The following is a 23,105-nucleotide window of genomic DNA, read 5'->3' on the forward strand; positions in this document are numbered from 1 at the left end:
CATTCGTCCTCGGCTGTCGTCACCCAATGTGGGAGAAGGTATAGGCCCGCAGTATGGGTTTTTATACGGCCGTCGAATTCAGGGAATGGATCGTCTATTTCTTCGCCAGTGACGGTGCTGAGATTGAAGCGAAATAGAAGGACAGGAGGCCGGTCGGAGGTAGACGAGAGATAAGAACCGAATGGCTGATCGGAGAATATGGAGGTAGTTACTTCGAGATCTGGGGCTATGTTTCGGAAGCGTGGGCGTCGTGCCTGTCGGAGGAAATCGTAGGTGAAGTTATGGGGAAGACTCATGCTTTGAAGTATGCTCTCTTCGACCAGCCCATGTACAACTTGTTCAGCTTCTGCGTGCTCGGCTGTGGAAGGCATCCGAGTTTCGATAGTTTCTACTAGACGATTGAAAGCCTCCACATTCTCTTCCAGCATGGATTTGCTGTACGGGATAAACTCCCAAGGGTCGTAGCGCTCATTGCCAGATCTTTCGTGTATAGCTTTGGGCGCAGCAACGATCTTCCCTTTCCGAATCTGGCCCAACCAGAACTCCAGAGCGGTTTCCAATGGGTACCACACTTTCTGTTCAAAGACCTCATCTGCGTCATGGATGCTTGGGCTCAAGATACAGAGGTTCGCTTCTTGATCATATCTGTACGACAAGATTAGCACATTCCGGACCAAGACAGTATGCGGCTGTCTGATTCAACTTACACCAGTCCGCACCAGTGACCCGAGAAGTTGTTCATCTCGTAGAGAACCAAAAGATTGCCATCTTCTCCATCGTCTGACCAATCTTCCGCTTGCTCAAACATGAAGTTTGGCGAAGCGAGATTTTGTAGCCAGTAGAAGAAGGATAGATCGACTACACTTTCAGAATAACCAATAACTCGAGCTTCTTGGAGAAACTGAACAAGATCAGGCGAAAGCTGGGAACGAACAGCCTCGGCATCATCGCCAAAGGTGTCGAACCATGTCTTGCAGGTGGCTTCGAGAGACTCTGGACTGCGACCTGAGCTGACCCAACCGTGGCGCAATATCTCATTGTGTAGCGCGATGCATCTTTCGACATTCATGATCAACAGTTAAAGTGAGACAGCAAGGGCGGAACCTCATGGCGCGATTGGGAACGACATTCATCGTAGCGCAGTTTTTGCTGTGCCTCAGTCCATGTGGGGTGTAAGAGGCCACCGTGTGCACGACGGCATGAGACCAATAGACACTAATCCCTGAGCGGCTAGTACCAACAGCGGTGTTATGAAAGAGAGCTCTTCGCGCTGCAGACAACTCTGAAATGCTTTTCAAATGCCAGGTAAAGTCTCGTTCATTCTCCAGCGATAAATCTTGCTCGGTCCCTCAAAGTGCCCACGGCTGGTGACATGACTCGCGTTCCGCCCAGCCCTCATAGGCGCAGCTCGGAAAATCAACTTCGAAAAAACAACGCCACTTCCTTAGCGTCCTCTCCCCAAGCGGGAAGCCGCATCTCCGTTTGCACCTGGGTCGCAGCTGCTGCGGTTCTCCTTGACGCATCGAGGCGTTGGCGTTCTTCTTTCCAGTCCCCTTGGTAGATCTCGGAAGATGCGGCACGGCAAGTGCGCCCGCGCCGCAACCAATGTCATGCCAAAGGCATCCATTCGCATATATCAAGAAACAGTTACACTGAGCGACAGACCTTAAGTTCATGTCACCCTGCGAACTTGCTGACAGACTCGCCATTCGAAGCTTCCTAGCTCGCACTAGTTGTGGGGTAGGCCTCGGCTTAATGTAGCTTAATCTCGACACCCTGCCAGATCGGCCTTCCTCCATTAACAAGCCCGCCATCATATCGTACCTGTATGGACTTAACTCGCCGGCATCGAACCATGTGCCGCGGACGCGGTGACGACAACCGGGTCGCCATCTCCGCGTCTGGCTGAGACAAGGCGCAATGTGTCCCGGACCGTTTGGCCGTTACTAGGTCCACAACTATATGTGAAAAGGCGGCGAAAACATATAGATTGATTGAGAACAGTGGTCACGCAGCGCACATTGAGCACATACTCAATGTAGAATGCCGGACATGTGCCTTTTCCCCGATATTGATGTGCAGCGCTCTAAGCACGAAATGGAAGCCTCGCCTCCAGATTCGGGTCGAGATACTTTGGGCGTTGGCTTGAGGCGGTCTTTATATAGCGTCATTAACAGCTCAGCTGTCGGTATCTCAACTCAGTTGTCACAGTCTCTCCAAACAGGGACCCTTTCACTTTCAATCGTCAAGATGTTCGGAAAGGCAGCTATCATTAACGCGCTCGTGAGCGCCGTGTCCGCAGGTTTGCTAACCCACACATTGCATGTTACATTCCATTGACGAGAGATAGGCACGATCCTGTGGGATGGTCGCTTTAACGACATGACCACTTCCTCCGATCTGGACAAATGGTCATGGGCAAATCAAGTGGGCAGTAAGTGCTGCAGTCAAGCTACACAGCGAACACAGCTGACGTTCGCCTCTTTCTCTGCCAGACTACCAGTACTATATCCACGGCTCAGGCGCCACCACCAAATACGTAAACCTGTCACCGAACTACAAGAACTCTGGCGACACTGGCAGCAAGCAAGGTGCAAAGATCACGATCGATAACACGGCTAAGTGGAACAGCGACATGTGGAGGACTGAGCTCATTCCCCAGACGAAGGCTGCTATCAACCAGGGCACGGTATACTACCATTTCTCGATCAAGAGGTCTACTACCAACGTTCCAAGTGCGACGAATGAACACCAGATCTGTTTCTTCGAGAGCCATTTCACCGAGCTGAAATATGGATGGGTCAACGGAGAGTCTGGCACTAGCAACACCAATCTGTGAGCTGACCCACATATATGGACTCAATCCGGGGGTTGTGCTAACCGCATTGTAGGCAATGGATGGTGGGTGGCCAAAGCAAGTGGAAGGTCGAGCTCAAGGCCGACGAGTGGCATAACGTCGCTTACGAGATCAACTTCTCCTCCGTAAGTCGCAATCATTTACAAAGTGACCTTGAGCACATAGTGACTTTCAATACCATCCCTTAGAACCAAGTCACCTTCTGGCACTCTACCGGCAACAGCACGCTCACCAAGACTGCTGGACCTTTCTCCACTAGCACTTCTTCCAACGGCGCCGACTGGCATCTTGGTGTCCTCCGTCTGCCCCGCCAGGGCAACGATGGTACTGGTGCTGAAGACTGGTTCTTCTCGGGAACGTACATTGAGAGCGGCCCGCTCACAACGTCCGTTGCTAGCCCCGCTGCATGAACACATTTTACTTCGTGACTGTAGAGTCGGAACACATGTAAATATTGTCGCAGTTTGCACTTGGAACGTAGCATTGTAGAGTTGAAATCGTATCATCTTATCCCGGGAGCTATTAGATCCCGAACATTAAAAACTACGCTGTCAATTCCTCCTTCCACCTTTGTATGCTCATCGCAACGACGAGATCGACCAATTCCGCCCAATGCCATCTTCTTCGCAGGAACGTCAATCTACAGCCTTGCCTAAGCCTCTATCTTTGGAAAACACCTTGACATATACTAGTAGTGGGTCCATTCTGATGATCTTGGCATTCTGCTCGTACAAAAGCGCTCTTGGTACTACCAACTGAAGACAATGCTCGGCGTTCCACTTGCTGCACGAGTAGCGAGAGAATAAAATTCCGCCCAGCCTTCAGTGCTCCTGCTATGACACTCTATCAGAAAGCGGGGATGCATTTCTGCGTCGATTTGGAGGCCATATAGATCCTCAAAGCGGTAATCTGTGACTTTCTGGTGGATCTTTTGGATCCATAGTCTTCTCTTTCCCACGACGCTATTGAAGAATTTGGTGAGGTTGTTCGGCGGACCCCGGATGTGTATATCGTTATGGCGAATGACCAACGCTTTGGTCTCGCTTCGAAGCTTCTTGTTGACAAACTGGAGCTGGTTGGCGACCACATGTCCATTCACTCTGACCGGCTCTTGGTGTATCGTCCTCTTGGTGTCTGACACTGGCTTGTTGGTAGTCAGATTCGTCTCTGAAATTTTTCGTCGCTTCCTCATGGGAGCGTCATCATCTGACTCTTGAACACGACCTACTGGTGCGGGGATTTCGCACAGTCTTTCTACGTGTTCTTCAAATGTTTGAGGATGGAGACACAACCAACCCACACCCAGTTTGTCCTCGCGATAATAGATTCCTTCATCGATGGTGAGTGCGTATTCGAAGATCTTGTTGCGAAGCTCGCCGGGTAGCTGAAGAAGGCGTGATTCTACCCCTGCGTTGCGCACAGGGGCTTCAGTATGCTTCGTTGACATCTTGTCGTATGACTGAGGAATACAGTCCTTGAGGGATAGTGCAGTCGACTTGTCGCGTGCTTGGGAGATACACAAGCTATTTGGAAAGGTAAGTGGTAGGTGATGTGGTTTAAATTATACCAGTAGCTTCAGAGAGGCAGAAGCGTATGAAAAATCCTTACTCCGGACACAGTCTCTGCCTAGTCCCCATTTTACATCTGAGAAGATGAGAGGGACTCTGCGGCTTTGCTCTTCATACGCTGTGATTCGCTGTACCCCTTTAATCGCATGTTATTGTAGTGGTAGACCAAGCGACTAAGCGCAGAGATCGAATGAATGGTGTCGAGTATACAATTCCACTGGTATCGGCCCGATCAGTACCAAGGTTGAGCAGGAAGAAACTGCGCCTTGAGACGAAGCGCAATAGAACCTTCTTCAAAACATGACGTGTGTTAATCCAGCCTGCGGCACTGGTCGCTTCGACGGTCGGTGCAGCATGTGGCGATAGAGTTTGCGAAATCCATGGATACTACCTGCGAGGCTCACCGCTGCCGCGATGTCTACCCAGGTGATTTCCATGCCTGGGGATAATACAACGGCCTTGGAAGATTGATGGTTGATAAGGGAAGGAGCAATGACGTGTCAGCACCAATCACGATCTCCGCAACCCAGCTTACCACGCGCAGCTTTAGCGCGATTCATCAACCTCGGCATACCTCCACATTATAGCATTCCACGACCGAGCCGCAACCCGAGCTATTACTAGATCAACCCCAGACTCCGCCCGTGATCACTTCTATCGCATCACCATAGCCATACTCACCAGTCCTTCACCAAAAAATCTTCCAAAAGCCCGTAACTAAACGCGACCGTCGCGACCTCCTCACGCATTTCAAACGCCGACGTACCTCCACCGAACCCTCCGTTGCCGTCGCGCCGCCTCCACCGCCGAAACGCGTCCATAAGCCCACCATGTCCGAGTCCCTCACCACCAAGCAAGTCGCCGAGCACAACACAGTCGAGAAGGGACTGTACATAATAGTCGACAACGATGTATACAAGATGGACTCGTTTGTGGATGAGCACCCAGGCGGCGCTAAGATTCTGAAGAGAGTCGGTGGAAAGGATGCTAGCAAGCAGTTCTGGAAGGTACGTTGTAGCCAATACATAGAGAAGGCGAGAAGGGAGGAATGCCTGGGACGATTCGTTACGCGCGGGATTCCAGGGCCGGATTTGCTGTTGCGCGCTTGGTCTTGGTGCCGCCGCGCTGATGGTACTCGGTGCTCGGTACCAGCGGAATCATGGCAGACTGGACCCTTGATTTGATCATCGAAAGCGCCTTATCGCACATGAAGTTTGGATTTGCTGACCAAGACACAGTACCACAACGAGAGCGTATTGAAGAAGTACGCACCTAAGCTCAAGATTGGCACAGTCAAGGAGGAGTCCAAGTTATAGATACACATTTAATTATACCAATGATCACCATTCAATTCACCTACGTTGCATCTCTCCGTGTATATCACGCATCAAATACCCAATCCATGAAGAACTGCGATGCCATGACGCAATGCTCACCGCCTGTTGCATGTTCATTCACTACACCAGCAAGAATACCACGAGATCAATGCAAGACTATAAATTACGACAAAAATCTACTCTATGGACGTATTGGTATAATGCGTTCTCTCTGATTCAAAAGCAATAAGCTCGCAAAAATAAACATGCCGTGGGTATCGTGATATAGCAAACGCCTATTCTCAATGCTGCGCGAAAATATGCCAAAATCGTTGCTGCGTAATGTCACTCTTGTTCTCTCTCCCAATCTCTGCTCTTCTCATCTAGAAGCACGTCCACCGCTTCTTCACGCCTGGTCTTGAATTCGGCCTGGGTGTAGGACTCGTCCGCGGCCGCGCACTGTCCTTCTCATTCATATGCGCGTCATCCAAATCGTCCATGCGATAGCGGCGCACAGATCCAGCATCCGACTGATCTTTCTCGTAGAACTTCTCTTGCGGGCCGGAAACACATCGCGGTGTTACTTTGCGGAAGAAACCTCGTAGACCGCTGTTGGCCTTGTCGATTCTTTCGTACTCGCGTTTTCGCGTGCATGGCGATGTCCAGTGCATGGTTGTGTTGGTCTTTTCTGCGTCGATTGTGTCTTCGCTTTGGCGGGGCATGGATGTTTCTTCCACTACGCGTAGACTGTCTGAGCTGAAACGCGTTGCTGCGCTGGGAAAACCGAATGCGTCACCGTGAGACATTGCCGGGCTTGGAAGACCGGAATTTGACTGATAAGATGGATTTGAGAAGATGCTGCAGCTGCGGAAGTGCAGAGCGAGAACGTCGTCGACATCTTGGCTGGTTGTGGTGGCGGGTGGTGTTTGGAAACTCTTCACTCGGTAGTGGCGCGCAGGTCTTGATGGGTCCACGATAGTACAGGAAGTGCGTCGCGATGAGGGCTTTGAGCCATGGCCACGGCTCTTTGATCTGCTGTTTGAGTTTTCTGATGATGTGGTGGACTGTTGTCGTAATGGTCGTGAGCGCTGCTCTGATACTGGTCGTCGTGGCTCCATGTCTGCAACCTGAAGAGGAGCGATCGATTCGACTTTATTTCTGCGATGTTTGCTATGCCGGATGGTATTGTTGTTGCACAGTGGTTCTTGGCTGGGTATCTTAGGGAGATAGGAACCCGCAACACTATCAATTCGATTCATCGCCGATCTATCAAAGATCGAGAACGGGGAGTGACGTAGATGTGAGGTGTCTTGGAGGATATTGAATCGGTAATATTGTCTTAGTGGTGAATAATTTCGGTACTCGTCTAGGTCGGATATCAGTATCGGAATAGGAAGGTTCTGTGCTCAAGGGGTAAAAGCCCATACCAGCAGCCAGTGCCAACACCGAAACACACAGAAATTTGGATTCCTCGCGCGAACGGCACACACAAGCGGTATAAGAGAATGGAATCTGGAATCACAGGCGGGCTATGTGACGCCAGTAATTGTTGGGTCAGTCAAGTGACGAACCGCGGGACCCGCCTGGAGGACTATTGAATCAACCGCGGTCAGTAGGAGGGAAACTAGAGCCTAGTATATAAAGAAGAGATCAAAACGTCCCAAATGTCGATCTTGGCCGGTGGTTGGCCCAGACCCTGCCAGCATGCAGCGAGACGCACGGCATGCACGATCTCTTGACGAGTTTGAGCCGAGCGCGTGGGCACCTCTACGAAAAGGGTTGGGAGTTCACCGCCTCCCAGGACTCGATTTCCGGGGCCTGAATAGACTAGGCGCGTGAAAAGACTAGCGGCGCGATTAAACTGGAGAAGGATTTCGCTAGCTTCCGTGGGCTCGAGACGGAGCATGACAGATGCACTAAATATGTCACAACCAGAGTCGCACATGGGGGGCAGAGGACGAAACATTCAAGTATGATGTCGTCGGCTTTCACATGCCAGCGATGATGTGGTAGCGCGTGAGAGGCCACACACACAGCTTCGGACGCTGATCACTTCGGGTTGGCTCGTGATAAGGGAAGGAGGGCGCGAGGCCATGTCGAATAGACGCGAGTGGCAGCCTCGTCTACCGACAAGTCGATCCGGCACAACCTTGGGAGTGCAGCACGGACGGCGGGAAGGACCGAATCAAATCAAAGAACGACAGGCCAGCGACATCGGGCCAAGATGACCCACGCTCGACTCAGGCAAGTGCATGCGGAAATGTCGAGCCTGAAAAGTAAAGGATGCCAAATGAAGCGCTGCGCATGGCGTCGTGGGCATTGCTGAGAGGGGCGTCAGGGAAGATTACACCAAACCGCTGCGGCGGGTACCGGCGCAGAACCCTGAACCACCACCTTAAAATACATCACTCCTACCACAGCCCTTTGACACGAATTAAAGGCTGTAAAAGTCTTTACTCCCACATGTATGTCTTGTGGGTGCGCGGCCCGCTGCCTTACTGCTTACAGTTATCCGCTGCAAACGCTCTTTGGAGGGTGGAACCCATGCGCCAAGGCCACATCCAATGCAGATGATGCAGCTGATCGGGCCAGGGACGCTGCCAATGGCTATGTCATGCGGCAGCACAACACCACCAATGGCGTCCTACTCGCACGCGGAGATGAGTCTGCATTACAGCTTTTTGGTCGCTAAGCTAGTCATCGCAAGGGTCGTCTGGAAGATCGGCTCGCACGTGGTAACCTCACGAACCCCTCTTCCACTCCACCACGCAGGCACAATGCGCACACTGCGAACTCAGTGCGAAGCATCACAGAAAGGCGGTATGACTTGGCAGGTACACTGCTCCCTTTTGACTCGCAGTAAGAGGGCCTGTGCGATGAAACGAACGCAGAACTTCTCCACTACCCTACAGTTCCGTGAGTGCGTGCCCCGTTCCGCGGGTCGTTCGGAGATAACCAGTACGAATCGCCTACAGCATCTCGTCGTAAAACCCCTCAATGAATTCCGCAACTTCGTCAAAAGACTCAAGACAGTGCCAGTGCCCAACTCCTTCCATAACTGCCAACCTCTTCTCGCTGCTGCCAATCTCTTCGAACATCTTCTTGCACCCTTCAAGCGGTGCGCTCTTGTCCTCCTCACCAGCGAGGATGAGTACGGGCACGCTGATCTTGCTGTACTGAGGCGGCTTTGCATTGATAATGACTCGACAGTTGGAAATATAACCCGCTGGATCCTGTGATAGCAATAACTCGCGGATCATCGCTTTGACCAGTGGAGACGCGTTCTTTCCGACTGCAGCATGTGGGATGCTGTCTGCCATGGGCTGCATACCGTCTTTTGCAACGGTTTCTATCCGTTCGTGAAAGCGGGGGCCTGCTTCAGGGTTGGGATATACAGGGCCGATCAGAATAGCTGCTACAATGCGGTCACTTCGCTCAGCCGCAAGGTGTGCGCCGACGATGCTAGAGACGTGTCAGTTGTCGTGGCCGTTGCAGTCGCGTCTTCCAAGGCTTCTGAAGGTTGCTGACGTACCCTCCCATGCTGTGCCCAACGAACACAGCCTTGTCGACGTTCAGCGCGTCCAGAATCCCAATCACATCTTCTCCCAGCGTCTCAATACTCTGCTCGACAAATGTGTATGTCGATCGACCAGCCCCTGTGTTGTCAAACGTAATGCAGCGAAATCCACTTTCGACCAAGCTCCCAGTTACTGGCTGATAGTAATTCTGCGAAGAGCCCAGCCCGTGCATGAAGATGAGTGTTTCGCGTGTCTTGCCATCTTGTGGTTTCAAGTCGGTGTAGTGAAAGCGTTTGTAGCCGACATGGAGGAAAGGCATGTTGGATGGAACGTAGCCGTGTTTGTGAGTTCGTTTCACAACAGCTTGAGATGGGTGACGGGACTGGTTCCGATCGGAAGCGGAACCATGCGGATAGTGCTGATGACATCACTGGGGCACAGCAAGCACAAGAACACTGACCTTCGTCGCATCTGCACAAATTTACGTTTCTCCAACCCGAAAGCCATGATTTATTACCGATACAGTATATCTGGATGTATGATAGCCACAGCTTTTACGACGTCGAACCAGGCAATGACAAGACACCTCCTCTCAACTGTCACTCGACCCATCTGTAATGATCTTCACCTGATACCACTCATGTATCGCCTGCTTGCACTCCTCTCTCAATCTCGTGGTTGCTGGCGCATCATCCTTTGCCAATAACGTCAATAGTAGTTGCGCCAACCCCTCTCTCGTAGTGACCTCCTTCAACGCGTCTAAGCCAGGATCCTCGTTCGCCGTCTCCGCGATTCCCAGCATCCTACTCGCATCGCTCTTCGCCCGCGATCTCCTTCGCCTGCCAAAAATTGAGAACACGCTTCGTGACTGGGTTTGTTGCTCCTGCCCACTGGCATCCCACAGCGCGACTCGACTGATGAAGTGCTTGATGGCCGCTTCTTCGAAGCTCTCTCTTCGTCTCTCAATCGCCTTGTCAAATTCCGGATCGAGCGTGTAGCTGTCGTGGTCCCATCTGTAAAGCAGGTAGCGGAAAGTGCGCACTTCAGCGTCGGGTATAGATAGGTCGCCGAAGTCTGATGTGAAAGGGTCGTAGGAGATCGAGGAAGATGATGAAGTCGGTCGTTCGCTGGTGGTACTCGTTGGTGTTGCGACGTGGCCGTATTTCAGTTCGAGAGCGTGGTGCGTATCTATGACTTTTTGGAGAGCAACTTTGCGTTTTTGGAGTACAGCGTCGGTGCCTTCGAAGAGGTGTGGAGAGGATGGTTTGCTGGACAGGTGGCTTCTGCTGCGATGGAGGCCGAAGGTGTGATGCCGCTTGGATTCTAGAGATGGTCGTGCCATGGTGTCCGTGTCCATATTCAACCCAGTTGTCTTTTCGTGGAGTAGTCAAGATGAGGATTAGTCTAAATAGAACAATAGAGGTGTGATCAAGCGTATCGTTGTGAATATTCAGTTCCTAGAGCATACGTATGGTGAAAGAAGTGAAACCCATGAAAGAGAAAAAACCAGAAACCAGGAAGAAAGGCCACAGACTCAACCCTCTGCCAACAAACTCAACCGTGGATGCCGGCTAACCCAGACGCCCACGCCCAATTGACGCACATCCCGTTAGCCGAGAAGGGGGAAGGGGGTGACGCAAGCCCTTTTCTGACATGCAGATCTGCGAGGGCAGACTCATCCTCACGACCGGTGTTGTATAAGGTGTAAAAGTTGTGTCGCGGAACGCTGACTCTAGTGACGATCTATTGGCAGCGACTGTGCCACCGCTTTGTTGAGCCACTTCATGAGCCACTTCGTGGTTCAGTCACTGCGCCGCAGGGTGCGCGGCATTTTTCGGCGTTAATTAAAGTGGGGACGGCGACACGCTGGCTAGGGAGCTGACGCCAAGTCGTGCTTTGGCCGATGATCCGGCGAGCACAATGATGCCGTGAGGTTGCTCGTGCTGCGAGCTTACGCGTCGAACTGTCTGTTCTGAGAGTGTGCGTGCTGGGCCGTCATTGCATCGTATTGTAACCCCGCACGGTGAAGCTTTGACAGGAAGAAGATTGAGTCAACACGATGAACCGACCGAACGGGTATATTCAAATTCGCACTACAGCGAATATTCGATCATCAAGCGCTGCCGGCGAGAATGCTACGATGTACCTGGAACACGAAGGAAGTCCCCTATGGTTTCCTTCAGTGAGCGTAACGCCATACGATGCAAGAACGACCGGCCTATAACAACGCGAACGGGAACTCGAAAAGCCGCAAAACATCCACCAGTCAATCCTTAAATTGGCCAAGAAAATGCGGTTTACTCGGAAGGCGGCACAGGCTCCGTCTTGCCGTTGGGTAATATGTGTTGGGTGGTGCTCATACGAACGCTGGACGGCCTTTCCAGCTTCGTCCCTTCTTCTGCAGCATTTCCATTCTGCACGTCTTTCTCGAGATCCTTGTGTCCACTCGTGACATCAGGCAGCGCTTCAGCTTCGTTCAATGCTTGTTTGACCAACTTTTTCGCCTCGATCGCAAGATTGGGGATTTCCTCCACCTCCTTGTTCTTGTTCAGGTACGAGTCCAGTAGCGCTTTGAGCGTCTGCGCGCGAACCGGTTTCGCGAGGTAATTGTTCATACCTACTAGGTCAGCGTATGTTTCAAACGTAGAGCAAGCTGCCAGAACTTACCGGATTCCAGGCACTTCTCGCGGTCTCCTTGGATAGCGGAAGCGGTCATGGCAATGATGAGTACATTTCGAATCTCGGGATTGGGATGCTTGCGGATCAGTTTCGTAGCTATACATAGTCAGTATTCATGTGCTAGCCAAGGCGCGAGTAGCAATCCTTACCTTCGTAGCCATCACAATGCGGCATTTGCACATCCATGAGAATAAGATGGAAGGGGCGACCATTCTCCGAAGCACGCTCAAGAGCGTCGATAGTCTTGTATCCGTCGAGATAAGCGTCGCATTTGAAGCCAAGCTTTTGCACGAAGCTGATTGCGATGCGCTGGTTGATCAAGTTGTCTTCCGCGATGCAGACCCGTAGTTCTCGTCTGGGTATCGTAGAAAGATCGATGCAGGAACCCGACAGTTGCTCATGGCCGTTATTTTCCTGGCTTGAGAACCTAGCCATAGGGTCTGGCTCTCGTGTCCTTTGCTGCTGACTGCCTGCTTGCGCTTTCGGCACTTTCTTGAATCGCAACGAAAATGTGACTGTAGTACCTTGGCCGGGTTGGCTGTCGAGACGTACTGTACCATGCATAACGTTCTCTATGAGGGCTTTGCAGATACTCAGACCAAGGCCAGTGCCGCCGTAGCTTCTAGCAGAGCTGGACTCTATCTGCGAGAAAGGAAGGAACAATTTCTGCTTCTGTTCGTCTGGAATACCAATGCCAGTATCTATAACGCTGCATGTCACATCTGCCCAGTCGTCTGTCTCTTGGTCAACAACAGCGCGGACAGTGACAGATCCTCGTGGCGTGAACTTGTAGCTGTTGGACAGCAAGTTCATGAGAATCTGATGCAGTCGAACAGGGTCGCCCATGACGAGCATCTCTGGATCCAGATGCAATTGCTCAATGGTTTTGAGGCCTCTTTCAGCGTTCGTGTAGGCCAAAGCGCGGACTACTTCCGCAATTGTTTCGCTCAATGAAATGGGCATCTCCAAGACATTCATCTTGCCAGCCTCGAGCTTGGAGTAATCCAGAAGGTCGTTAATGATCGAGAGCAGCGTATCGGCGCAGACACGAATTGAATCGGCGTATCCGGTTTGTTCCGAGTTTAGCGGTGAAGCCTTCAACAGCTCAGACATACCGATCACGCCGTTCAAGGGAGTACGCAACTCGTGCGACACGTTGGCCAGGAACAAACTCTTTGCCTTCGCGGCTTCTTCTTTCAGCTTCATGTTACGCACAGCTATAGCTTCAGCCTCTTTCGCCTTGATCTCTGCTGCCCGCGCCTGTGACAAAGCGCGTTTCTGCATTTCAAGCATGGCTTCGTTGCTTGCGGATACTCTTTCCACCTCTTTGAAAAGCAGTGCATTAGCTAAGGAGATGGAAATTTGATTCACCAGTAACCGAAGAACCTGGGTGTTGCGTTCGGTAAACGAATTCGGCGGGCCCTCGACGTATATTGAACCAAGAAGGTGATCGCTGTGCAGAATCGGGATACAGATGACTGCTTTCCCCTCGGGATTCCGTTGAAGGTAGGCGTCAGAAACGTTGGAGAAGCGGTCGTCTTCTAGTAGGTTCTGGACGAAGACTATCTCTCGGAAGCGGAGTGTGTAGAGCGTCACTTGCCGCGCAACAACATCGTCCACAGTATCTAAAGGTTGACTGGCAGGGAAGGATGTGACGCCGGAAGAGACACCACTGTCGTTGTCAGGCTCGTTGGTGGCAACGCATGCGATCGACCATTCAATTTGTGAGTCTTCAATCACTATGCCGCACAAAGTACCGCCCGTAGATTCGAGCAAAATGGTACTCATCTTCGCCATCAATTTATCGACGACGAGCTCGCTAGACAAGACTTGACTCGACTCCAAGATTGAGGATAGGTCTAGCATGTCCAGACCGACAGCCGAGAGACCGTTGTGTAGAGCTGGAGCAGACTCTTGGCGCCGTGTTTCCGGGACAATCCAGTTCTGTGTTCGATCGACTGCAGTCTCCGCGCCCAGAAATTGATCATGATCGTTTTGCTCCAGTCTGAAGGCCGTGTTACCCGTATCTACGAGGGAGGTTTGTACAGCTTGGTCCACTGTCGTGAGCGAGGCGCCGCTACGCACTAGCCACTCATACCGACTCGCGAAGTGACTTGCTTTTCCGTATGCTGACATCCTCCGATATACCGAGATGCAGTCTTTCAAAGAATGTCGGGCCGCCCGGTAGGCCTTCTTGTCTACCAACCATCCAGTGTAGAGCTCGAGAGCAAACGCTTCGTCCAATGCAAACTCGTAACGTTCGCTATGCTCCATGGCTGCCTCATAATTCTCCAGCGCGGATTGCGGATCGGCATTAACATCCCCGAGGACGGCAGTGAGAAGATGTATCCAGCCCCGGTAGTTGACATCAGTGGTGGTGCAACATGTCTCGAGCAATTTGAGGGTCTCATGAACATGTTTTACCATCTCGTCTCTCCGGCTATGAGCGGGCTTCTCTCGGAGAACAGCCATGTATGCTAACGATAAGTAGTATCGGACCGAGTAATTGAGTCGTTCTGACCAGAGACTGCTAAGCATCGGAAGTAGCATCTCCCCAAGAGCCACTGCATCCGAATGATGACCGTAGAGTACCAACAACGGAAGTTTGGTTGCAAGATATATAGACTTGGGACGCTTGGGATTGCTGGCCGTATTTTCGAGGAACTCAATGTACTCGACCTCATTGTGATCATCATCCGAGAGGAGGGAAAGACCGTTGCTTGAGTCAGTCTTTCCCTGGAGCGCTCTTGCATATTGACGAGCAGCCATGAGGAAAACTCCTCCACGCATGTCTTTCTGCCAGTTTCGCATATCGAGCGGTGTTTCCTCAATCCAGGCTTCTAATTCTGCGACGTCGTATGAAGCCATGACCCTAAAGTGAGCCTGTACACCAAGATTTAGAAGTGTGAGGATGCGATCGCCAGCAGTTAGTGAAGCCTGCAAGGCTGCTTCTAAGCTCGATATCAGATCGCCTACAGGCGCTTCCAAGTGACCCAGAAACATTGGCTGCAAAGTTTGACCTCGTCCCAGGGTGTAGTAGTCTTCAGGAAACTGCAGAGGTAGAGGTATGAAGTCAGCATATATCTCACGTGCACTTCGTATAGCCAGAACTTACCATCTGAAAGATTCGCTTTGCAATCGCACCCATGTCGACTGCGAAATTCGTCATTCCGAAACGACCGCCCGCTACAGTGCCCAGATGCACGTATGCAAGGGCAACCTGTGACATGGTACCCTTTTCGAGATGGACGGTGATGAGCTTCAGCGTCGCCTGATAGAAAAGCAGGCTGTTCGACCAGAACGCCGCACTAAGGAGTTCGATGAAGACAGGCCCAATAGTCATCAGGACACGGTCATCAGGAGATGGACGCCGCTTGAGCAGTTCTTCCTTATCGATGTTCTGAAGCGTGCCATATATCTGCTGAAACTGAGCATCGCACGCCTCCCATGTTGTCGGAGGAATAGGGGAATTGAGCAAAGACAAACAGTCTTTGAGAGCCTGGAACGCACTATAGATGGTGATGTCGTTAGCTGACTGTCGCGATAGTTGCAGTGATGAAAGGCGACAGGCACACATGCAAGTTCCAAAGGTCATGCTATCTTGCAAGAGTGAAACCTGCTCCAGGCGCATGCACGGAAGGGATGTGGAACATTACTTACCCGAAACTGTCGCCGCGAATAGCGAACACCCTAGACTGTAGAATGAACGAACTAGCCATATCGCAGGGATCGCGGGCATGCTGGAAGGTCGTCCGGATCAAGCTAAGAGCCTCATCGAACATGCCCTGGTGCCAATAGCATTCTGCCGAGCGCACAAAGAGTTGCAACGTCTCTTGATAGGATACGTCCGGCCTATTGTCGTCCCATGGATCGTCTTGCAGAAGCATGAGGCTGTGTGCGAAGTAGTAGATGCCAGTTGATCGCGCACCCGACTCGCATGCAGTTTCTCCAGCTTGATACAGCATATCACGGAATGGAGCTCGCACTGTTTCCTTGGTCTTGATTAGTTCTGCAGCGAGACAGATGTGGCGACTCTGCATGTACAACGCCTTAGAACCTGAAGTTGAGTCGTCGTTGTACTCCTCGCCGGAAGTTATCATCTTGGCAATGGTGAAGTGCATCAACTGTGTATCCCATTCCTTGTCGAGGGAGTTCACAGCCGCTGTAAGGTACCGATCGTGACTGAATCTGAATCGAGCATCTTGTTCGGCAGGCATGAGTACGTAGGCTTTCAATGCTGCATCGAGAGCTGTGACGGCACTCTCGTCTCTCTCGAAAAGTGGTAACCTCCCATGAGCTGCGGGCTTGTTTGTAGGCTGAAGGAGCTTCTTCAGAAGTTCGAACGAGAAGGTGCCACCCAGGAGGGATGCCCACGCCAAGAGCTTCCTACTGGAAGATGGTAATTCTGTCAACCGCTTTGCTATAAAGTCAGTCGTAACGGATGATCCATACTCTGGACTCTCGAAAACGGCGAAGACTTTGTCTAGGTCGAAAACCCAGGTGTTCTCCCGCCACTCGTAGTACACGCAACGTTTCCGATAGCAAGTGTCTAGTATCTCGCGTATATAGAAGAGGTTGCCTCGAGACTTTTCCTGAATTACCGCTACTAGAGGAAGGATATACTGATGGTCCCGGTGGAGCGTCTCAGCCACGTAGTCGGCCGTCTGGGCCTCTACAAAAGGAAGAAGCTGTACTCTGGTAGCGTGACGCAGTAGCGGTGTGAGTTCTCGGGGTAGGGTCTCTTCGTCGCTGTACGTGAGCATAAGAACAAGCGGAATTTTGGCTTGCACGATGTGATGAATCAGCTCAGCGCTTTCGGGATCGGCATACTGAACATCTTCCAAACTCCATGTGCAGAGCTTGTGCATTGCCAGGAGTCGTAGAACATCTATGAAGACATTCATGAATCTGGAAGATTTCGAAGCACCTCCGCTTCGTAGCCAAGCCTCGGCGGTATGTCCAGCTGATCCGCAGTGAACGGCAGGAGATGATGCCCGTCGAGTCAGATCCTTAGTGGGCTCCATGTCCTTCTGTTGCGGACTCTTTCCGTTCGTGTTCAAGAGCCATTCCGGTAGATCAAGGTAGGTTCGTAACACCGCCCAAACTCCACTGTTCCTGAGGTAATGGCGCAACCTCTGGTGAAATTCAGTTGTTACGTCCGCCTCGCTAACTAGACAGAGAGATGTAAGTTAGTAGCTGCTATAGGGGAACAGGAACGTCTAAGATGACTGTACATACTGGCCGACGTTAGTACAATTGCGAGCATTGAGAGTAGTCCTCAAAGAGACTTACCATATTTGGCGGAAGAAAGAAGACATCAGCCGAAGAATAGGGTCAAAGGGTGCTTTCTTGGCGGGATCAAATTTAGCCATAGCGAAGTAGCCAGTGCTCCTTGCTGTGCTCTGTACGCTCTGCACGAGACGAGATTTACCCAACCCGGTGGCACCGGCGATGGCTATCACCTCACATCGCGCCTTGCGCCTTAGTTTTCGCGTGCTGGCTAGAGTTCTTAGGCCATCGTTGGATTGGTGGCTGCGAGAATAGAGCCCGGTGCTTTCAATGCTATTGTTGGAACGGCCTCGGCTCGCGGATTGCAGTTGGGGCCGACTGTCCACACTTCCTTCAGCCGTTGATGATTCTGATTGTGCCACACTATCTTGGGAGCCCTGTTGCATCGACCGAGCGCTTTCCATGAATACAGGGCCATCTGCCGAAACGCTGTTGAGCCTGCTGTCGGAGCCTCTTGAGCTAGTGCTTTCGGAAATGATGTCGTCAAATTGCAGGTCTCGTCGTTGATCTGAAAAGGAGGAACCTGAGCTCAGGCTCTGCAATGCCTTGACGTTACTCCGACGATGCCTCGCTACGCGCTCTATCACGTCTACTATAGTCTTGCGTTCTTTCTCACGCCCGATTAGTTTGAGGGGCAAATTGAAGAAGCAACTGATATCCTTGGTGCCTACATGGAAGGCCTTCAATCCTTCTACATCTCCATCGTAAAGAAGCTCGCGGATGCGAAAGAGATCGAATTTCAAGCCTGAAGTAGAATGGTATCTCTCCTCAATATTGCGCTGCGTCATACGTTGGATGATTTCTGACAGTGCCTCTGGGATGTCTAGTCGTCTGGAAGAAATTGGAGGAATTCGCTTGCTGATGACGTTCTGCATGACATCGAGAGCCGTAGCGCCTTCGAATGGCGTCTGCCCGCAGAGCATCGTGTAGAAGAGAATGCCAAGACTGTAGATGTCGGTTCTTGTGTCGGGTTCAGCGGGCATTCTACCAGTCTGTTCAGGAGATATGAAGGCCAACTTCAATTCGATGCCAGTCTCTTTTGACAGGGTACTCCAACCGGCGCTTGTCAGTCCGTTCTCGAAAGATCGTGCGCCCGATCCAAAATTGATCATCTTGACTGTCCCGTTCTCAGCGAAATGGAAGGCATCGCCCCGAATTTCTCCATGGACAATTTCGTGACCGTGGTGCAATATTTCCAGACACTCGACTGATCCGACAGCAAAGTCGAGGAAGGTAAGGAGAGGTATTCCACGGTTGGGCAATGAAGCATCTGATTGACCGCTCTGTCCATGACTGCTAACCTTCCAGAAATTGGGGCCGAAGTTGACCAAGTCGTTGAGGTAGTTGGGCCCCGGGGCTTCGAATATGCTGGCGACAAGAGGCTCCTCGCCGGCTTTGGTCGATAGCCTCACAAATTCTATGGGCCGAACAAAGTGCTTGCACTCTGGATCCGACTCCTTGACGACGAGTTTGGCGAGCTGGAACTCGCGTTCGAGGCGCAGAGTCTGCTGCGAGACACGGCATACGACGGTCCGGCCTTCTCTCGCCACACCTTTGGCGGTGGTGTTGGTGCGGTGTGTTTGTACGGTAGAGGCGCTCGCATCGGAGCCCGAACTGCGGTGAGTGCGTGTTATGGTTGGGCGGCTTCGGGTCAGGGAGTCGGGCGAATGCGACAGCTTGAGAGAGGTGGGGGAGGTTACGGCGCTCCTTCCTCTTGACACAGGGCGATCCTGCCGGGGCGCTTGCTTCTCGTAACCGAAGAAATGCCAGTTATCATACGACTATCCGACGTTAGCATGGTGCAGCGACAACCTGGGCTATGCGACGCCTCTTACTGAGTGGAAGGGCTCAATGTCCGTGTCCCAGCCATAGTTCTGCAGCTCCTGCAGACGCGCAAAGATGTGCGAGAAGTGCTGCGTGCGCCCGCCTCCTTCCGATCGAGTCATTGTGTCTTTCCGATGTTCGCAACCGCCAGGGATCTAAGACATGCTCTGGGTGGGATGTAGAGAATCAATGTGTAGGGTAAAGTCGCCAGGCGCTCGATCTATCCATCACAGCATCAGCGGGGCGCGACTGCCATGTCAAGAGCGCGGTCGTCGGGAGTGTTGGGAGCGACGGGAGGGGCGTAAAGGAGAGTCCGGTAGGCTGTTGATGCCAGTGTTCTAGAGGGAGCAGACGCGCATGTGGAGTGCTTACTGATGGCATTCCAGCCACAGCAGACGGACTGCGAAGATGCGCGCTCAGACTTCGCGCTTGTTCTTAGACGTCATAATCGACATGGGCTCGCTGTAGCGGAAGTTTGCGCCCAACGCACCGCACGCAAAAGTAACGTTTCCCTGCCCAGCCCAACGCGCCCTGAAACCAAAACCAAGCATGCATCCGCAGCGAATATCAACGTGGACCATGTGTGGCTGGCAGGCAGGCGAGCACCCCCCGCGCAAGTTGGGACGGCTGTATCTGGCATAGCGGAAGATCGGCCTGGCGCGTTAGCCCTCGGGCTGGAGCCGTTGGTAGCGACATCATCGTGGTTCAGGGCCAGTAGTGCCGTCTGCATCATCTGCATACCGACGCTGCATTATTACCACCTCCGCCGGGCGGGTCAGCAATACGCCCAGTCGCAATTTCCCACTGCGACCGACTTTCGCCCCCATAGCACCCTCTGCCTGCCCGCCACTGTTAGACTGAAGCTGCCCCACCACAGGCGACCGGGCATCCCTCGACATTTGACACATGCATCTTCCGCAGAGGTAGCCGCTGTCATAGCAAACACCATCCTTCCACATCCACCCTATTCAATGTCACACAATGGACTCGCCCGACCACGAGCATGCCTATTCAGGCGACCTTGGGGAACCCATGAGGCCACGACAACTCCCCTCCGACCTGCCCACTTCCCTCAATGACAGGCGGCCTGTCACCATCATGAATGAGGAAACCGAAATCTACGACGCCTGGCAGGGTAAGTGTCGGATAGGGAAGGCGCAATGAACCACGAGGAACTGACGTCGCCTAGGGCAGTCGCAATTTCTCACCACCCCCATGCCCGCCCGCCCGCTCAGTTTCAACCTCTCGCTCGACGACCCCACGTTTGGCGACGAAGACATGCAGCAGCTCGAGGACAGCGATAGTCGCCTCGTGCAGATGCTGGCCCACCAAGCGCGCCTTAAGAACGACAATGCAGGCGACGAGGCCAAGGTTGTCGCCGACGACAAGTTGTCACACGAGGAAAAGAAAGAGGCTTTACAGGGGCTTTTTACACTGGCCGCTTCGAATGGCGAGCTGGAAAGAGTCAAGCGGCTGCTGGATGGGAAAACGCGGGAATACATCAACATCAACGGCGTCGACGCCGAAGGCACGCCGCCACTCGTCTACGCAAGCTGTTTTGGACACGAGGACGTGGCAGCTACACTTCTCGAGCAGGGCGCAACTGTTGATATGCAGGACAAGAATCGCTGGACGCCGCTCATGTGGGCCATGACAAATCGGCACAAGGCCATCGTCAAACTTCTGCTCGACCACGGCGCATCGACTGATGTCAAGTCTTCTGGAGGAAGGACCGCCTTCGATTTCGTCGAGCCCAACACCGAGCTGTCCGACTATCTACACGAGAGCGGATACGCGATTGGCAACGTCGGTGTTGGCGACGACTTCTACAGCTCTGGATTCTCTCAGGACCGCTTTGAGCAAGAAATGCAGGAGAACGACTTGAAACGGCGCATGATGATGGAGAGTGCTTTCAATCTCGAGGTTGACATTGGCAACCTTGGCTTAGACGAACAGCCCGAGTCACCTGAAGAGCCAGAAGAAGAAGCGCAGGAGTTCATCTGGGACAGATGTCTCAACGACCAAATGTTTGTCTTCCAAGAAAGCGAGCTGGAACGTATACTGGACATTATCATCACAAACATGACGCCGCAGCGCTCTCCGTCGCAAAAGCCAGTTCCCGCAAACATACTCTTCCTGAGTGCCCGCTACGCACACTATCATGCGAACCCGGAACTTCTCGAGACCCTGCTGGTATCTGCCATGAACAAGATAAACGACGTTGTAGAAAAGCACCAGTGGGATATGACTGTGCTGGCCTTCTGGATGTCCAATGCGACACTGCTTTTACATTACCTCAAGAAAGACGGCGGGCTCACGAGTGCGACTACTGAGTTCCAACTGCAGATGGCAGAACTTATCAATGAGATTTTCATCTTGATCATCCGTGACGCTGAGCGAAGGATGGACAAGAACTTGGACCAGGCAATGCTCGACCATGAGCCCATGCCTGGTTTCGAAGACGTACAGTTCCAACACGAATGGAAAATATTTCGTTCCAAACCCAAGGCAAAGCCATTAGAACCTCTCGAGAAACGCTTCCGACCGCCATCTCCAAAGCGCAGAGCACAGCCATCACCGCGAAACATCACTTCTCTCCTATCATCCACCCTGTTCGTCCTTGATCTGTATGATGTGCACTCTGTCATTGCTGCGCAGGTGCTATCGCAGCTCATTTACTGGCTTTCCGCCGAAGTCTTCAACCGCATAATGTCGAACCGGAAGTATCTTGCACGGACAAAAGCTATGCAAATACGCATGAACGTCTCGACGCTCGAAGACTGGGCTCGTTCCAACAACCGGCAACCCGAACATTACGAGAACGGCTCCATGACTTCTACCGGCGAGAACACCGCGGACGCTGCTAAACGGCATCTCGAGCCTCTGGTACAACTTCTGCAATGGCTTCAATGCTTCTCTTCACTCGGGGAAGACCTAGAGTCGCTCGTGGGTACTCTGCAACAGCTTACACGTCTGTCGCCCCAACAGCTACTACACACCGCGAAATATTACCGGCCCGAAGTGGGCGAGAAAGGCCTTCCGAAAAGCGCTTCCAAGTACATTGTACATCTGCAAAAAGCTGCCGCTGATCGTAAAGCCGCACGCACAAAGTCGCCCAATCCGCCGCCAGCATCGGAATCCGTACCAACCACGCCTGTCAGGCCTACTTCCGATAAACCTGTCGAACCATCGCCTGCGCCTTCGCGCATGTCGGAAGAAGACGAGAAGGACGAGCCACCGGACGAGCTTCTCTTAGACCCGTCGTACATGCTGCCATTTTCACTTCCAACGTCAACGGACATGCTCATCACCTACGGTGCCGGATTCGGAGGTGTTAACAAAGAACGAGAGCGGAAATACATTCCCACCGTACCCCCCGAGTTTATGGCCAAGTTGGACTTGAATGGAGGCAACAACAAGAATGGAAGCTCCTATTATTCTGAAACGCAGTGGAACGATCCGAGCTATGGGTGAAGATGAAGATCGGCAGTATTGAGAGCCCTGCTAATTGAGACTTTGATAGTCGCATCCACATTGCTTGGTTGAGACGAAGACCGGATTCTTTTAAGTTCCGTTCTACAACATCTCGTTGCTGCTGACCGTCGCGTTCTTTGTTGCATTGCCGCATATGACTTGGATACACACGTGGCACCTGGTTCGAGAGACGGTCCAAAGAGGAATACTCTATCAATTACCCTACGGCACGCAAACCAGATCTGAGGATGCAGGCATACTGTTTCGGCTGCAACCGCAAGAACGATGCTGATTCCGTTGGGGGATGAAGGGTGCAACAGCACCCAAGTTGGATATTACCATAGTATCAGGGTATGCATAGATCTGTTTGCCATTACTTCAATCTTTTGTGTCAACTACGGACACATCAATTTTTCCCTATCGTGCGTCCCGCCGGGCAAACAGCGCGCTTACTGTAGCATCGGCCCATCTCACAGCGAGAGGAGTCAAACACTTTACAAACAATACATGGAATGACTGTCGATAATGAGAGTCTTATGTAAGGTAGCTATCTAGTTATCGGTATCACTCCGTGATCGGC

The 23,105-nt window shown here is 52.2% G+C and overlaps 7 protein-coding genes across 7 annotated transcripts; 3 read left to right on the plus strand and 4 right to left on the minus strand.

Annotated features, from left to right (window-relative positions):
- Positions 1 to 292: 292 nt before the first annotated feature.
- Positions 293 to 1,069, minus strand: J4E78_005839 (uncharacterized protein; the record flags this gene model as incomplete). The annotated part of the gene is made up of 3 exons (XM_049366454.1): positions 293 to 358; positions 414 to 645; positions 708 to 1,069. The coding sequence occupies 3 exons, from the start codon at positions 1,067 to 1,069 to the stop codon at positions 293 to 295; spliced, it is 660 nt and encodes a 219-aa protein (XP_049222180.1).
- A 1,181-nt stretch (positions 1,070 to 2,250) lies between these two features.
- Positions 2,251 to 3,267, plus strand: J4E78_005840 (uncharacterized protein; the record flags this gene model as incomplete). The annotated part of the gene is made up of 5 exons (XM_049366455.1): positions 2,251 to 2,302; positions 2,351 to 2,434; positions 2,496 to 2,835; positions 2,892 to 2,982; positions 3,046 to 3,267. The coding sequence occupies 5 exons, from the start codon at positions 2,251 to 2,253 to the stop codon at positions 3,265 to 3,267; spliced, it is 789 nt and encodes a 262-aa protein (XP_049222181.1).
- A 1,988-nt stretch (positions 3,268 to 5,255) lies between these two features.
- Positions 5,256 to 5,741, plus strand: J4E78_005841 (uncharacterized protein; the record flags this gene model as incomplete). The annotated part of the gene is made up of 2 exons (XM_049366456.1): positions 5,256 to 5,432; positions 5,664 to 5,741. 2 exons carry the CDS (start codon positions 5,256 to 5,258, stop codon positions 5,739 to 5,741), a joined length of 255 nt encoding a protein of 84 aa, XP_049222182.1.
- Positions 5,742 to 8,710: 2,969 nt separating this feature from the next.
- Positions 8,711 to 9,578, minus strand: J4E78_005842 (uncharacterized protein; the record flags this gene model as incomplete). The annotated part of the gene is made up of 2 exons (XM_049366457.1): positions 8,711 to 9,203; positions 9,274 to 9,578. The coding sequence occupies 2 exons, from the start codon at positions 9,576 to 9,578 to the stop codon at positions 8,711 to 8,713; spliced, it is 798 nt and encodes a 265-aa protein (XP_049222183.1).
- Positions 9,579 to 9,851: 273 nt separating this feature from the next.
- On the minus strand, positions 9,852 to 10,601 carry J4E78_005843 (uncharacterized protein; the record flags this gene model as incomplete). The annotated part of the gene is made up of 1 exon (XM_049366458.1): positions 9,852 to 10,601. One exon carries the CDS (start codon positions 10,599 to 10,601, stop codon positions 9,852 to 9,854), a length of 750 nt encoding a protein of 249 aa, XP_049222184.1.
- A 955-nt stretch (positions 10,602 to 11,556) lies between these two features.
- Positions 11,557 to 19,173, minus strand: J4E78_005844 (uncharacterized protein; the record flags this gene model as incomplete). Its single annotated transcript, XM_049366459.1, has 8 exons — positions 11,557 to 11,876; positions 11,927 to 12,034; positions 12,088 to 14,989; positions 15,054 to 15,447; positions 15,599 to 17,108; positions 17,156 to 17,175; positions 17,231 to 19,008; positions 19,063 to 19,173. The coding sequence occupies 8 exons, from the start codon at positions 19,171 to 19,173 to the stop codon at positions 11,557 to 11,559; spliced, it is 7,143 nt and encodes a 2,380-aa protein (XP_049222185.1).
- Positions 19,174 to 20,032: 859 nt separating this feature from the next.
- J4E78_005845 (uncharacterized protein) lies at positions 20,033 to 22,525 on the plus strand (the record flags this gene model as incomplete). The annotated part of the gene is made up of 2 exons (XM_049366460.1): positions 20,033 to 20,186; positions 20,241 to 22,525. The coding sequence occupies 2 exons, from the start codon at positions 20,033 to 20,035 to the stop codon at positions 22,523 to 22,525; spliced, it is 2,439 nt and encodes an 812-aa protein (XP_049222186.1).
- Between the last annotated feature and the right edge of the window lie 580 nt (positions 22,526 to 23,105).

The sequence above is a fragment of the Alternaria triticimaculans genome (genome assembly GCF_023758025.1).
Source record: "Alternaria triticimaculans strain BMP 0046 chromosome Unknown scaffold_7, whole genome shotgun sequence".
NCBI lineage: Eukaryota > Fungi > Ascomycota > Dothideomycetes > Pleosporales > Pleosporaceae > Alternaria > Alternaria triticimaculans.